At 39.8% G+C, this 15,613-nt stretch overlaps 1 protein-coding gene across 4 annotated transcripts in view; it reads left to right on the forward strand.

Moving 5' to 3' along the window:
* The window catches only part of PH4alphaEFB (prolyl 4-hydroxylase subunit alpha-1), a 361,076-nt gene extending 346,985 nt beyond the window's left edge, over window positions 1-14,091 (forward strand). For 2 of the 4 annotated variants that reach the window (XM_067137832.2, XM_068225502.1), the window contains exon 11: window positions 12,973-14,091. In XM_067137832.2, coding sequence (XP_066993933.1) covers window positions 12,973-13,046 — 74 coding nt within the window. In that variant the 3' untranslated portion in view covers window positions 13,047-14,091. The remainder of the gene's footprint in view (window positions 1-12,972) is intronic. The other 2 variants (XM_068225503.1, XM_068225504.1) reach the window with 2 other exon arrangements.
* Window positions 14,092-15,613: the final 1,522 nt, after the last annotated feature.

Below are 15,613 nucleotides of genomic sequence, written 5' to 3' on the forward strand. Positions count from 1 at the left end.
TTACCCCCCTTTTCACCCCCCTTAATTGGATTTTCCACAAACAAAAAATTCGTGTTTCTTTCTTAAAGGAGATCCCAAACACCAATTTTCAGGTCTGTAATATCTTCAGTTTCTGAGATATAAGTAGCCTCATTAAAGGCATTCAACCCCTTTTTCACCCCTTTTCACTCCTCCTATTGCGATTTTCCGAAAACAAAAAAATACGTGTTTCTTTATTTTTAATGAAGATTCTAAATACCAATTTTTACATCTGCAAACTTTAAAAGTTTGGAAATATAGATTCACTCATTTTAAAATTTCACCCCCTTTTCACCATCCCATTAATTGGATTTTCCAAAAACAAAAAAAATACGCGTTTCTTTGTTTTTAAAGGAGATCAAAAGTACCAATTTTCAGGTCTGTAATATCTTCAGTTTCTGAGATATAAGTACCGGTATCCTGATTAAAGGCATTCAACCCATTTTCCCCCATTTTCACCCTTTTTCACCCCTCCTGTTGGGATTTTCTGAAAACAAAAAAATACGTGTTTCCTTATTTTTAAGAAGATTCTAAATACCAATTTTTACATCTGTAAACTTTTAAAGTTTTGAGATATAGATACACAAGTTTTAAAATTTCACCCCCCTTTTCACCCCCTTAGCGACAGAATATCCAAAAATCCTCTCTTAGCGAGCACCTACATCTTAATATGAATATATCCCCAAAATTTCATTTCTTTATGTCCAGTAGTTTGGGCTCGGCGATGATGAATCAGTCAGTCAGTCAGTCAGTCAGTCAGGACAAGTTATTTTATATATATAGATTGTGATCTTTCCTACTTTTAAAGACACCACTCAAGCTACTAATACCATTCCACGCCAACTCTCCACTGACGGCTCGGAACATACCATTTAATACCAATATAAATGGTCCCTTATTGGACATTATAAATTTTCCAGCTAACTCATTCCTGGTTGCCAGCATTTTGCCCCAGTGTGCTAAGTTGGGTTCATCAGTTGGTAAATAGCACACCCACCAAGACGCATGGTTAGTGCATACCATGGAGGCCATCATCATCATCATCATCAACATCATCATCATCAAGAGGTCACTTCACCCCCACCACCTAAAAGGGGTGGGCGGGCCGACAGCTAGACAAGTAGCTCTTGGGCCGGAGGTATGGAGATATATATCATAGAATAACAGAATCGAGTCAAGTATGTACTGTACACATATAGTAGGAGAGAAAAGGAGGTGTGTGGCACAGAGGTCACCGAAACCACACAAGGCCTTGGCCAGGGGTTTGACGAATGTATAGGAAGGGAGAGAGTGGTGATCCTTGTTGGAGACCAGCAGTCATCCAGAAGGTGTAGGAGGGAGTATCATGAATGATGATCTGTGCAAAACGATGGTGCAGGAAATTACTAATGAAGCGAATGATAGTGAGGGGAAGAGGGAGACGACGAAGCTTATAGAGCAGGCCGGGATGCCACAAAGAATGAAATGCTTTATCCACATCCAGACATACCAAGTCAGTGATTTTGCGTGGACGGAGAAAGGTAGTAAGGGACGCAGAGATGTGGAAAAGGTGATCCTGAGTAGCATGACAGATGCGGAAGCCGATTTGAGATTGGGGTAGGAGACAGAGAGTGTAAATGTGAGGACAGTCTTTTACTCAAGATATCTTCAAGAATTTTAGACAGAGCGGGGTGAAGAGAGATAGGGCGGTAAGAACTAAGATCGGAGGGGGGTTTATTTGATTTAAGAAAGAGTAGAACGTTGGCCTTGCCCCAATGAGCGGGAAAAGCACCAGTGTAGAGAATGAAAGTATAGATAAATAATAAATTTAATAAATTAAAAAGGAGGGGAGGGACTTCTTTGATGTGGCAATATGTAATGTGGTCAGCTCTGGGAGAGGTATTTTTCTGATTTTTCAGAAAGGCGTGGATTTCCTGAGGAGTAATTGGGTTATTTAAGGGATGAGAGTGATCTACATTACTGAAATGATAAAAAGATGGTTGGAGTTCTAGAAGATCAGAATGGGTAAGCTGTGTGGCAGTGGCTTCATCAGGATGAAGAAGATGAGGGGCAGTGGAGGGAGAGAAAACTTTAGTATAGTGAAAGGCAAAGAGGTCGGTTTTATCTTTGTCTGTCGTGGGATGGTGAGGAAGATGGAGAATGGGGTAGTGAGGAAGAGGTTTGTTGGTTTTATTAAGATGGTGGAAAACAATCCAAAAATGTCGAGGGTCCTGTAAGTCGGAAAGTTCGTTGCATTTGTCAATCCAGAGTTTTCGTTTGATGGCCTTTATATAGGAACGGGCATGGCGTAGCATACAAAGGTGTTGGCGTAAAGTTTTCGGGTCGTGAGTACGAGTATAGGCGCAATATAAGTCATGCACAAGGTGGAGAAGATGGAGGGCTTTGGGTGGAAGGAGGTTTGGATGGATGAAAGGAATGACGAGGTATATGCAGGTGATCGGCTGTGATAATAGCTTTTTCAACTTTAGTGATGAGGCTATGGAGAGTGGGGCTAGATAAAGGAGGACAGGAGTCGTGAAGTTGCTTGGTAATGGTAGTACGATAGTGATCCCAGCTGGTATGAGAAAACCGACTGGTTGGGGGTTGACGGGGACGAGATGAGGAATGATACAAAGAAATGCTGGGAAGGGTGATCAAAGCAGGAGCATGGTCACTGCCGATGTGCATCATAAGTTGTATATTAGGGGTGTTAGCAAAAGTAGGAGAAGCAATAAATATATCAGGAGTAGAATTATTAATTGGTAAAGTGGAGAAAGGGATGAATATGCCCGTGAGGTGATCACATAGATCTTGAAAGCTTGCAAGCTGTGCAGGAGTATAGGAGATGATGTTAATATTCCTAAAAGAATGTAATGTTGAAAGTGGGTATCAATATATTGAAGAAAGTCGGAGGGGATAGGATTTTGAGAAGGTAAATAGAGAGTAGCAATTACAAAGTTATATGTAGGAGTGAATAGTTCAATGATTAAATATTCCGTGAAGTCATTAGGGAATAGAAAATAGTGTTGTTTGACAGTGAGACCTTTTCGGACGCCAATGACAACCCCTCCTCGAGGTTCATATGTACGGTCACCGCGAGAAATAGTATGAAGTGGGAATTGTGGGTGGAGGAAGGGCGTCAGGAAAGTTTCATTTAGAATGAAGATATCCGGGGCATATTGAGATAAGGAAAGGTCAAAAAGTGGTCGGTTGGCTACGAGAGATCGAACATTTGCATAGTAGATTTTCACCTTTTACCGCACAAAATGGACTGCACTTAGGGGAAAGAACATGAAATGCATTCTATTCCCCGAGTACGTGATGTCCACATGTGTGTTCAAGATCAACCGAGCCGCTAGTTGAACCTGGAAAACGATGTGGGAACAATGATAGGGAAGGATGTTCTGGAGTATCAACACGATGAAACGGATGATATTCTCAGAACTGGAAGTAGGGAGGACGGAAGAGGGGGCAGGAGTAGGAAAGTCCTGAGAGGTGACAGGAACAGCCATCTCAGGGTGAGTGGGGTCAGGAAGGGGTTTAGATTTGCACTTATAGCTGAAGGCTAGATGAGGAAAGGAACAGTTGATGCACTTCGGGGTAGCTTTGTTAGGGCAGTGGGGTGTGGAATGCTCCTCACTGGAACAGATAGCGCATACCTCGGGCTGCACACATGGGGTGCCAGGTGGATGGTCGTAACGCTGGCACTTAGCGCACCGTATCTTTTGAGGAGGCGAATACGCAACACCCGGTTGATTTGATGGCCCGCAAGTTGGAGCTGGGTGGCGATCTCATCTTCAGTAAAGTCTCTGTCCACACCATATGTCACAACCGAGAGTACTCGGGCTGGACAAGAAGAGGGCTCAGGGCGACGGGAAGGCCATTGTTGAGTGATATTAGCTGCCCGACAATGTGAGCCAAGTTGATGGGCTCCTATGTTTGCCACGAAGTGATTGTAGTAAGGTTTGCTAGTTTTGATGTTGAAGCCGTCCTTGGTGCGCTGATGTTCCAACTTGTATTCAGAAAGGTTAGGAGTGAATTTAGAGACGAGTTGGTAAATGGACCGAGTATTGGCCTTGGCTGGGTCTATGTGGACAAGTTTGATAATGTAGAAGTTTGGTTCGAAAGTAGGCATAGAAGAAGAAATGACACTGCGCTGGTGGATGCTGGGGGGAAGAGCAGGGTTGCAGGCTGCCTGAGCATAACTGTGGACATTGCTTGGCACATATGTCACCGTAGAAAGAGGCGGTAGAGATGGCTGGCCGGATGAGAACCAGCCTAGATGGACCTGTCAAGGAATCATTGTCCAGATTATCAGGATTTTCGATGACGGAGTTGAGAGAAGTATACGTCGATCCAGTAGAGGGCAGAGATGTTTGGTCTGCGCAGAGTTTCTTCGTTCCCATGGGTGGACTGGTGACGTCATGGTCGTTGAGCCGTTGTGATTGCTTCCCCTTGTCGCTGGATTCCATGTCGTTCTCACTCATGATGAGAGAAGCGTAGCTTCAGCGATGGTCATCAAACACGTAGAGCGTCCTGAGGTGACACCTCTCTACAGTTACTCAGTCCGCCTACATAGACCACATTTTCAAAGCACAATAAACACTCGTGGCTTTGTTTGGCGTAAGAACTGTAGCTGGACAGTTGAGAGTGCTGTGGAGGCCACTGCATAGGCTACTTGGAGCCACCGGCAGTGCGAATGCACTATGGGAGACTGTCTCATTACTAAATATTGATGCTTGCCTGGCCATCAGATGCTATAGATATTGATTCCCATAGGGAACCCGAAATATTCTTCCCGAATGAGTAAATTTATAATACCAATATAAATGGTCCGTTATTGGACATTATAAATTTTCCAGCTAACTCATTCCTGGTTGCTAGCGCTTTGCCCCAGTGTGCTAAGTTGGGCTGATCAGTTGGTAAATAGCACACCCGCCAAGACGCATGGCTAGTGCAGGTTTCTGATGGTCAAAATACATCATTATAGCGTACTCTGAAGAGTGGTGTACCACAGGGCTTTATGCTGGGCTGCCTTCAATTTTCCCTATATGTCAACAATATCTCTCACAGTTTAAAATATTGCAAACATCTTATTTATGCTGATGATCTACAGATTTATATAAATGTGGCTCTGGATGACCTTCACTTAGCTGCAGATCATCTAAACGAAGACCTCCCTTCCATAGCATTACGGTCTTCATTGTGCGGTCTAAACATTAACCCTTCTAAACCTCAAGTAATGAAAAAAAAATGTATAATGTGAATACCTCAAGTAATACTTCTAACCTATACCAAACTCCTATCCAAAATTAACCAAGTGGATCTCTCCCCCATTATCATTTGTGGCAGTAGAACACCACTTACAACCACCTTGGCATTACCCTGAATGAAAACATGTCCTGGAATGCTCATATTTCTAGTATAATGAAACAAGTGTTTTCTTCTTTTCACTCTTTAAACCTGTTAAAATGCATTTTTTTCAGAAAAATGAAAAAGAACAATGGTCGAAGCACTTGTTTTGCCTCATTTTGATTACTGTGATTTTGTGTACAGGGACACGTGTGACCCTACAAAATCGACTACGAGGACAGAACGCATGTGTACACTACATATGCAATCTAAGGTCATGGATCGTCATCATTTACACGCTTATCTTGGCCATGTCTAAGCGGGCGACGTACTTACCATTCCCTAAGCATCCTTCACATAAATAGTAAACACTTTACAACCCACCTAGTCCTACCTGAGAAGTTCCTTCATTTACCTCTCCTCGCACCATGACAGAAATACCCGAGCATGTAACACCACCCCACCACCCTTCTTGCACTGCCGACCCATAGAACTACCATGTTCATCTATTTATCCTGTAGTGAAAAATATATATGTGGGTCACTTACTGAGTCATTGCAACCATGTTTCAAAATATACTTCGAAACAGACATATTACTGACACTTGTCCTCTTGACCAGATATTTGAACAGGAAGTTAGACCAGGGAAGAAAGCAAATACACGTCCGTAGAATTTATCTGAGCATATCTCTTTCTCCATCTTAAGAGTAATAATGTTGAATGCAGTTGAATAACATTACATTGTTGTGAACACAGAAGTCTGCCCACATGTTAATTCATATACATTAACGCAATAAGAAACTTCAAAGTAATCACAGAGACAGTCAAATGCTCACTGTCAGTGATGAGGAAAGTGACAAATATCATCAGCAAAACCATTCCTCGTAAGACTAGGAATTTCACACTTCAGTGCACTAGCAATGTCTTTCTTTGCATGCATGAAAGTATTGAATGTTCTATAAAGTTAAAATAAGGAAACTATAAAAATACTTAATGCAAGCTACCTAGACATCCCAGTTACTATTTTATAGAACAAGTTAGGATCTTAAATAATTATTTCCGTATTTCCATACCATTTCTTCTCTATCTGCAATCATTTGGACATGCCAAAATTTCCAAGGTTCAAAGGTCAGGTTTTTTTTTTCCATCCTGCTATACATTCTTTTTTTCTTTTTTTTTTCTTTTTCGTATGGCTCCTTGTTTGAGTTACCTTTATTATATATAGCCCAGTATTTAAGTTAAGAATGAACCTAAATGTACACCAAATTTCATTGAAATATCTCAACCTGTGCCTGAGTTATGTCAGAACAAATCTACAGACAAGCATTGTTCCTCATTGACAGTTTTATTAGATTATATATAATTGGATTATGATCAAGTACTGACTCTTATTGAGGAATTATTGTTCTTCAAGAGATTATTTATGACTACTGTCAATTGTTGAAGGTTTAATAATAATTATTTGAATTTTTCTCTAGTGAGAGATTATTGTTAGAATTAATTCTTGACTATCAATCATTCAAATTGTTTCTTAATCATTCAATTACTCTTATTAAGGGCAGTTGACTTCTAATTAATTTAGTTACTTGAACTAACCACTATACTTCTGAAAATAAGGACAGATTTTCAGCTGCTTCTTTTTACATCAATCAATCAATCAATCAATCAATCAATCAATCAATCAATCAATCAATCAATCAATCAATCAATCAATCAATCAATCAATCAATCAATCAATCAATCAATCAATCAATCAATCAATCAACATTTAGGGCTGTCTTCCAGGTGACAGTTTACCTAGTCTTTTCTTAAACAATTTCAAAGAACTTGGAAATTTATTGAACATTTCCCTCGATAAATTATTCCAGTCCCTAATATCTATTCTTATAAATGAATATTTGTCCTCATGAATTCCAGCTTTATCTTCTTTCTTACCTGTAAATGCTCCACTCTAGCTTATTTGTCTATTAATGTCATTCCACACCATCTCTCCACTGGCAGGTCGTAATATTCCGCTTATCATAATGAATTATTTTTATTCCGTACTGGTATAGACAATACCAGAAATTGGGGTAAATGCTCCATCTAATCAGATTTTCAATATACAGGTAGAAATATTTATTTCATATTGTTAGACCAGTTTCGGTACCTTTGGTACCATCTTCAGTAATGGACGTGAGAAAATTTTAAAGAATTAATTAGCGCTAATAAGAAAAAAGCCTTAAAACCACCTACAAATGCAAAAAAAACATTAAACAGTCCCATGTGTCCAAAAGGTGGATAAAAACTGGTCTTAAGTCACTTATTTAAATCAGGCAAGTTGGCCGTGCAGTTAGGGGTGCGCAGCTTTGAGTTTGCATCCGGGAGATAGTGCGTTCGAACCTCACTGTTGGCAGCCCTGAAGATGGTTTTCCGTGATTGGCATCAGGAAGGGCAAAAATTATGTAAAATTATGCCATATAAATCCATTCTCACCTTATTTTTGTACATGTAGGTCATTTTAACGCGTTTTTCTTATTAGTGTTAGTTTGTTGTTTTTAGTGAAGATGGTACCGCAGGTACTGAAACTGGTCTAATATGAAATAAATATTTCTACCTGTATATGAAGTGTTGATTAGGTGGAACATCTACCCCAATTTCTTTAAGGTATATACCACTTAGTCACACAGCTCATCCCCTTACTACCAGGCGAGTTGGCCGTGCGGTTAGGGGTGCGCGGCTGTGAGCTTGCATCTGGTAGATAGTGGGTTCGAATCCCACTGTCGGCAGCCCTGAAGATGGTTTTCTGTGGTTTCCCATTTTCACACCAGACAAATGCTGGGCTGTACCTTCATTAAGGCTATGGCCATTTCCTTCCAACTCCTAGGCTTTCCTTTGGGTCTTTTCCATTTCTCACTTCAAGTAAACCTGATGTAGGTCCCATTACACTGGAACCACACTCTAATTGGGGTCTTATATGGCCTCTCCTTTTGATCCTTACCATAACCACTAAATACCCTCATAACAATATGAAGAGCTCTGTAATCTTTATTTACAGCTCAGTGACTCTTCCCTTATATTAACACCTAGGTACTTGCAACACTTCCCACCAAGTGGAGTGGCTATGTATGTCAATGCACTATGGTGGTGGAGCTAAGCTCTGCATTCGGGAGATGCATAGGTTCGAACCACATCGTCGGCTGTCCTGGGAATGGTTCTCGGTGGTTTCCTGTTTTCACTTCTACGAAAATACCGGGAGAGCTCCTATTCATAGGTAACAGCCAATTCCTTCTGCATCCTTACCTAATTTCATTCATCATCATTCAGTTCATCTTCCGCTCCTCAACTTTAGTTGGCGTCAGGAAGCGCAAAAAAAACAAACAACGTAAAATTATGCCATATAAATTCATTCTCATCTCATCCTCGACCCTGTATCAAGAAAGTGGACTAAGGGGGGCAGACATACTTCCAGTGATCTTCATGAGGAACTTTCACCCTATGTGGGGGTTTGTCGCGTGAGTGTGAGTGACGTATTTTAGGGTTAGGTATGTACGCTCAGAATATGATCTCGCCATGCACCAGGATGGGAATGGTAAGACAATGCACCAAGAAAAACACAAGGCATAAACCAGGATACTAATTCAACTGACGCAGTACTAATCAACGCACGTGATGACGTAGCAAAAGGGATGTAACAACACTCCAAAAAAAAAAAATATAAGTCCGTCAGTGCACAAGTTCACAAGTAGTTTTCAATTTTCAATGGTGAAAGGTTTTTAGCAGAGCGCATAATGGAAGCATTTTCACTGAGTCCATATATTCAGAGGAACCGAGGTAGGTACCAAATTTTGAGGGGAAGGAAAGGCGTACAACAAGAAAAAAAGGGCAGAGAAGAAGTAGTTTTTTCATAATAACAATATATATTCACAAAAAAACACCCAGAGGAAACATTTACAAGCCAAAGAAAACAACAATCATCCAAAGGTCAGTTGGTTCTGACTTCCAAAAGAGAAAAATATAAATGGGACGACCATATTAATTTTCTGTTTTGTTTTTCAAAGAGAACAGCTAGAATCGAAACCTTCAATAATAATACAACCTCTTTTACATGAGGAGTGTCCTACACAAGGAAAACAGAAATTTACGTGTGAACACAAAGAAAACATTAAAATTTGAAAGACACATGGGCCACTTTACAATAATACAAGTAGAAAAAAAGCGCGGAAGGGATGCGGAATAGGAAGGTGGGGAAAGGGGAGGGACATGAAAGAAAGGAGTACCAATGGCTGCCAACAGGGTTTTGGAAAAATAGGATCATTCAGTATCGATGAAATTCCAAAATAGCAAAACAGAAGCTAGGTGATAGTCCAACTGATTCTATTCATGCGTTTGCTCGGGAAAACAGTTGAATTTCAATGGTTCATATAGCAGCAATCACTTGACGTACCACAAAGTCCAACTTCGGAGTGAGATGGTAATGTAATTCCAAAGTAAGGTACCGCTATCAATAGCTGCAGTTAGCTTATTATCAACATGAACTGTCATTGGTGGCCAGTAACGGCATTTCGAAATTTAAGGAAGTGCAGCATTAAAGAAAGTTCAAAGAACAACATAGAAATGAAATAAATTAAAGTTTTCGCTCACCCGTCCAGCAGTCGTAGCTTTTCAATGGTATACAAAAGCACATTTTAAAAGAAACATTGCACACAGTCCAGCTGGTAGCAAAATAAAAGCAAATCCTCCCTCCACACAGATCGTCGTGTTCATCCCAACTCGCTGCTCAAGCCCAGAGCAGGCCAATTTATATTGAGGTAGAAGCGTCCAGAAGGGACGAGAGCATACAGTACCCAACGCGCAGCGAAGCGGTAGGGGAAGGAAGGAGGGAGGGTAAGCAGCACGAGCAGTTGAAACTGGACGGGCGAAGAGAGCACAAGCAGGTTAGTAGCGGCATATGCAGCGTAGTAAATGTAGAATCCATCAAACAGTAGAAAAATTCGGAGCACGTTATACCTATCAACACAGTGATTAAAATTAAGAGGATTTTTCCTCTTGGTTCATTGTCAAGAGTGAGCTGCACGTGGACGTCTTGCCGTTTACTGATGACCATGAACTGGGTTTTCTTAATATTTATCTTCAGTCCTCTGTTGTTGCAAGCAGAATTCACTTTGTCTAATAATAGTTGAAGGTCTTCTACATTGTCTGCTAGCAATACCATGTCATCAGCATAATGGAGGTTGTTTAGACGTTCCCCATTGATAATGATGCCTATGGTAGACGGTTCTTCCAGAGCTTCGGCAAGGATAGCCTCTGAGTAAATGTTGAAGAGTAGAGGCAATAATACGTAGCCTTGTCGAACGCCATGGCGGATGTCTATTTGTTCTGACAGGTTTTTCTCAATCTTGACTGCTCGGTCATCAAGTCCGATGTTCTGCAGAATTTCCATCAACTTCCCATGCTGTACTTTATCAAATGCCTTTTTGTAGTCTCTGAAACATGCATAGACATCCTTGTTCATTTCCAAGCAATGCTGGACAAGTACTTGAATATAGAAAAGTGCATCTCTAGTCCCAAGACCATTCCTGAATCCAAACTGTGTTTCAGTTATCACTTCTTCACACTTAGCACGGATTCTTCAATCTTTAAGAATATCTTTAGGATATGGCTCATCAGACTGATGGTTCTGTGCTCTTCACATCGTCTGGCATTTGCCTTTTTGGGGAGAGTGATAAAAGTGGACCAAAGCCAGTCTTCTGGGATTGTTCCAGTTGAGTAGATTTTGTTGAATAGGTCTATCAGAATACTGATACCATTGTCGTCCAGGAGTGTCGGGAGTTCTGCATGCACTTCATCAGGTCCAGGGGCCTTTGCATTCTTCGTTTGGCAAATGACACGCCTCGCTTCGTCCTGCAAAATGGCAGGGCCTGTGTTTGTCTCATTCATGCCATGTTCGTTAGGTCTATCATCATTGAACAGTTCTTCTATATATGACTTCCAGACCCTGAGTTTGTCAGTGATGTCAGTCATAATGCGGTTGTTCTTATCCACCAGAACATGATGCCCTCTATTACGATAAAACCTGGTACCAAGCTTGATAGCTGCGGTCGCTTAAGTGCGGCCAGTATCCAGTATTTGGGAGATAGTAGGTTCGAACCCCACTGTCAGCAGCCCTGAAGATGGTTTTCCGTGGTTTCCTATTTTCACACCAGGCAAATGCTGGGTCTGTACCTTAATTAAGGCCACGGCTGCTTCCTTCCCACTCCTAGCCCTTCCCTGTCCCATCGTCGCCATAAGACCTATCTGTGTTGATGCGACGTAAAGCAACTAGCAAAAAAAGAAAAAAAAAGACGATATAACCCCAGGCACTCCTTTATTTTTTTTGTCAATTAAAATTGTCATTCTTTTGCTGCAGGATATCTACCTCTTGACATCTTTCTGTCGTTCACTGTTCTTTTGCAGCCACAATCTTCCTCTTAATTTCTTTGTGCACTTGGTTGTATTTATTTACATTTCCGCCACTCATCCATGAGTTCCAGTATCTCATCGGTCATCCACGGTTGTTTATTGGTCTTTTTATCACGTGTTAAATGTTGTTTCCTTGTGCCTGTTAGAATCTGTTTCATTTCTGTCCACAAGACTTCTATACCTGTATCAACATTCATTTTATCAAAACCTTTAGATAGGTCATGCTGAAGCCTCTTACGAATCTCTTCGTTCTTGATCTTGCTGATGTCTATCCTCGCAGGTCTCATGGTCTTATGAACTGTCCTAAAGCCCAGTTGGATGCATGCCACCACAGGGTTATGGTCTGATCCGATGTCTGCTCCAGGGTAGGTTTTAACCCTCCAACAAGATGGGTTCCAGTGGCATTTCCTCCACTGAGGGCCATCACACTCCCTGGGGGGCAGTTCCTCCGCCCAAAGCCGTTGACACCCCCAGGAGAGCCAGATTAATTAACCACCGCCTGACATTTGGCATGGAGTTGCTGGCTGCATGGTCTACTCCGTTACCATGGTAGGAGAACCTGGACAGACAGACAGATTATGCTTCATCTACTCTAATTCAGTCACTCTTTTATCTAATCCAACAGCCCTCATATGAGAGGATTGTCACTTTTCAAAGAGCCAGCCCAGCAGTCTTGGGGTAGTATGTCTACCTCTCACCCGTAGGCCCCGGGTTCAATTTCTGGACGGGTCAGTGTTTTTATCTGGACGTGAGGGTTGGTTTCAATTTCTACTCAGCCTGCATGATTACAATTGAGGAGCTATCTCCTGATGAGTTGATGATCCAGCCTAGAAAATAAACAATAATGGCCTAGAGGATTTGCCACACTGACTGTGCTTTGCTTCATAATCTTCAGGCCTTTGGGCTGAGCAGCAGTTGCTTGGTAGGCCAAGGCCTATCAGGGCTCTATCACTGTGGAGTTTGGTTTGGTTAGCTCACTTTTCTAATGGTGATGGGATGTATGTATGTATGTGTGTGTGTGTGTGTGTGTGTGTGTGTGTGTGCGCGCGTGTGTATGTATGTGGCAGGGTATTTCTAAATATTCTGTCAGAAACAATATTAACTATCTGCCACAAAAGATAAAACACTAATATAAGAATTTCTTCCTTTTTTGGTTCTCTAATTTATTGCTTTTGATTTCAGTGTCAAACAAATGGTTACATGAACGTGGCCAAGAATTCACAAGACCTTGTGGCCTTACGATAGACGCAGACTGAACAAGTTACTGATTGGTACCTAATTGTTAATTACTTGTAAGGAATATTTTCTAAACTCTCATGGTCCACATCATATAAGTATGTTGAGAAATGAGTTTTCCTCTAAGAAGTGCAGCATAAAAATATTGGAAATTTATCTGATAATTCTTGGTGCCATATTATTTCAAGAGAAGTGATTTTATTGTGTTTCAGTCTGCCGTGCCACTGTGAAGAAACTTTTGATGTTCCTGACTGCATTATTTAATTTCTTGATGTGAATATATCAAGTCATTGTCACATTTCTTTATACTCAAGGGTGAACAAGGTCACAAATTTATTACAAATTCTACTACAGCTAAAACAGAAGGAATTGTCTCTCTTGTGCTTAACATGTATAAACAGAGTTCTGTGTTGAATTCTCTTGCCAGTGAATATTGTTTTATTGCATTATAATATGTATGCAGTTTACACAGGAAAGTGGAAATAAATTATTCACTAAGAATAGTGGGCCAGTGTAAGATGTATTTAAGTTGATTTTTAGGTATAGATGTTTTATAAAATGGCAGGAGGAGTCTGTTTACAAAATAATATGATAAAAATGATCCCATCTGAAAGAGCTACATTCTGCAATTTTGCTCTCTTATGTAACATGTTTGAGATGTATGTTTATATTTGAAAAAGGTCACTAGACAAGATTTCAGTTTGTAAGCAGAGTGCTTTTATTCCATACTGTTGATATCACTGTATGATTACAAAAGTAAAACCTCCCTGTCACTGTATTTCTGTCTTGTTACCAGTACCTGTCAGAATCTCAAATAATGATTGCAGATTTTCTCATACAACATGCACTTGCTTCCCTTTAATATGAAAATTAGTCTGTGTCACACACTGAGTAAACAAATTCACAGGTGACATCCTATCTGTCAGAAGTTCTTTGATACTTGACTTGAATATCATACGATATTGCTGACCACACATTACCCTGACTTTCCTTTACAGTCTTTATATATTGTAAAAAATTATGAAGGGTATAAATGTGTTAATAAAGAATTCATTTTGTATTGCTTTTATGCATTTTTTCCTCTCTACCTTTTTCCTTCAGTTATTTCCTGTGAAATTCTCTTCCTGTATAATTTTCCTACAAAAGTTGTACTCCTAAAACATTTTTGGACAGAACAGACTGCAGTTTTACTAAAAGACGGTCATCCACATCCTCTTACTGAACTGATCTTCAGCACTAACAAACTTGAAAATCAGGTAAAATTACTACAATTTGTAAACATAGTCCTTTTTAATTTACCATAGCAATGATTTTTACAAAATTTAAGACGTACTCTTGGTTTCAACATAACAAAACATCCCCATCTTACAACTTACATAGTAAATATGCAATGAAACGGGAACCAAATTTAAACAAGTACTGACAGTGGTCCTTATTGTTGAAATGCTTACAAATTCAAAACTGTCAGTATAGAGCTTGATTACTGCATCTTCATGCTTTCTCTCCTTGATTTTGGGGTCAGTTGCCAGATGTTGTCGTTTCAGGAACCCAAACCAACTTGATAAACATAAAGGTTTGTAACTATGCTTAAATGCAATGATGCTTTTGTTAGAATCATGATGTTCATTTTGAGAATGTCCACACTCGCTTAACGAAATTGAAATGTTGCCGATAGTCCTGAAAATGGACCTCCAAAAGGTACTCTTAGAAACATTATTTGTCTCTCAAGAAGCTTAAAAGTTTATTTCTATGTTTCCCCATAAATCAGGTTTTCTGACGAAGTTGTGCTATCCAGAACTCTTAACACTTTTTGATATTTCACTATAATCTAAACGTACTCGTAGAACTTCAGAGCATCAATAATCAATATGTGAAATGTATCTGTTCCTGAATTTTAATACATTATTACACAACAGTGAAACATAGTTCTGCTTGATGATGATGCTTGTTTTAAGGGGCCTAACATCGAAGGTCATCGGCCCCGAAACATAGTTCATACCTGATTTTGGTATCATATGAAGGTGTCAGTCATCTAAAATGAAGATGTTAATCAGGAAGTACATATCTAATGTATTTTAATTATACTTGTCTTATGAAAAACATTTTTAAAATGTACGAGAAAAACTTTTACATCAAAGTTACATTAAACACACTCTTTAGCTTCAATTATGTAAAAATGGTAAATTTTTTCACTGAAAAGTCTCAAACAAGTTGATTATTACTCCGTCTAATGATGGAAATGTGTATAAGTTATATTGAATTGTTTTTATTTCTATCATGTACCTTTTGTTTTTTCATTTGTTCCTTCATTATGTTTTTAACATATTTTTAGCTTATATTATGCCAATAAATTCAACCCCCCTTTATTCACTGAAGATGACTCAAACAGGTCGAAACATATTTGACTGTCATTACTCCATTTAATGATGGAGATGTGTATTGAATAGGGAGACACATTTTTTCATTTGCAAAGTTGAAGTTTTACCAATAAACCCGCTCAAACAATAAAAATGAATAATTTAGTGTGGTTACGTGAGCCACAAATAGACACAATTATATTTGAAATGCACAATTTACCTATTTAGGA

This window comes from Anabrus simplex, chromosome 1 (genome assembly GCF_040414725.1).
Source record: "Anabrus simplex isolate iqAnaSimp1 chromosome 1, ASM4041472v1, whole genome shotgun sequence".
NCBI lineage: Eukaryota > Metazoa > Arthropoda > Insecta > Orthoptera > Tettigoniidae > Anabrus > Anabrus simplex.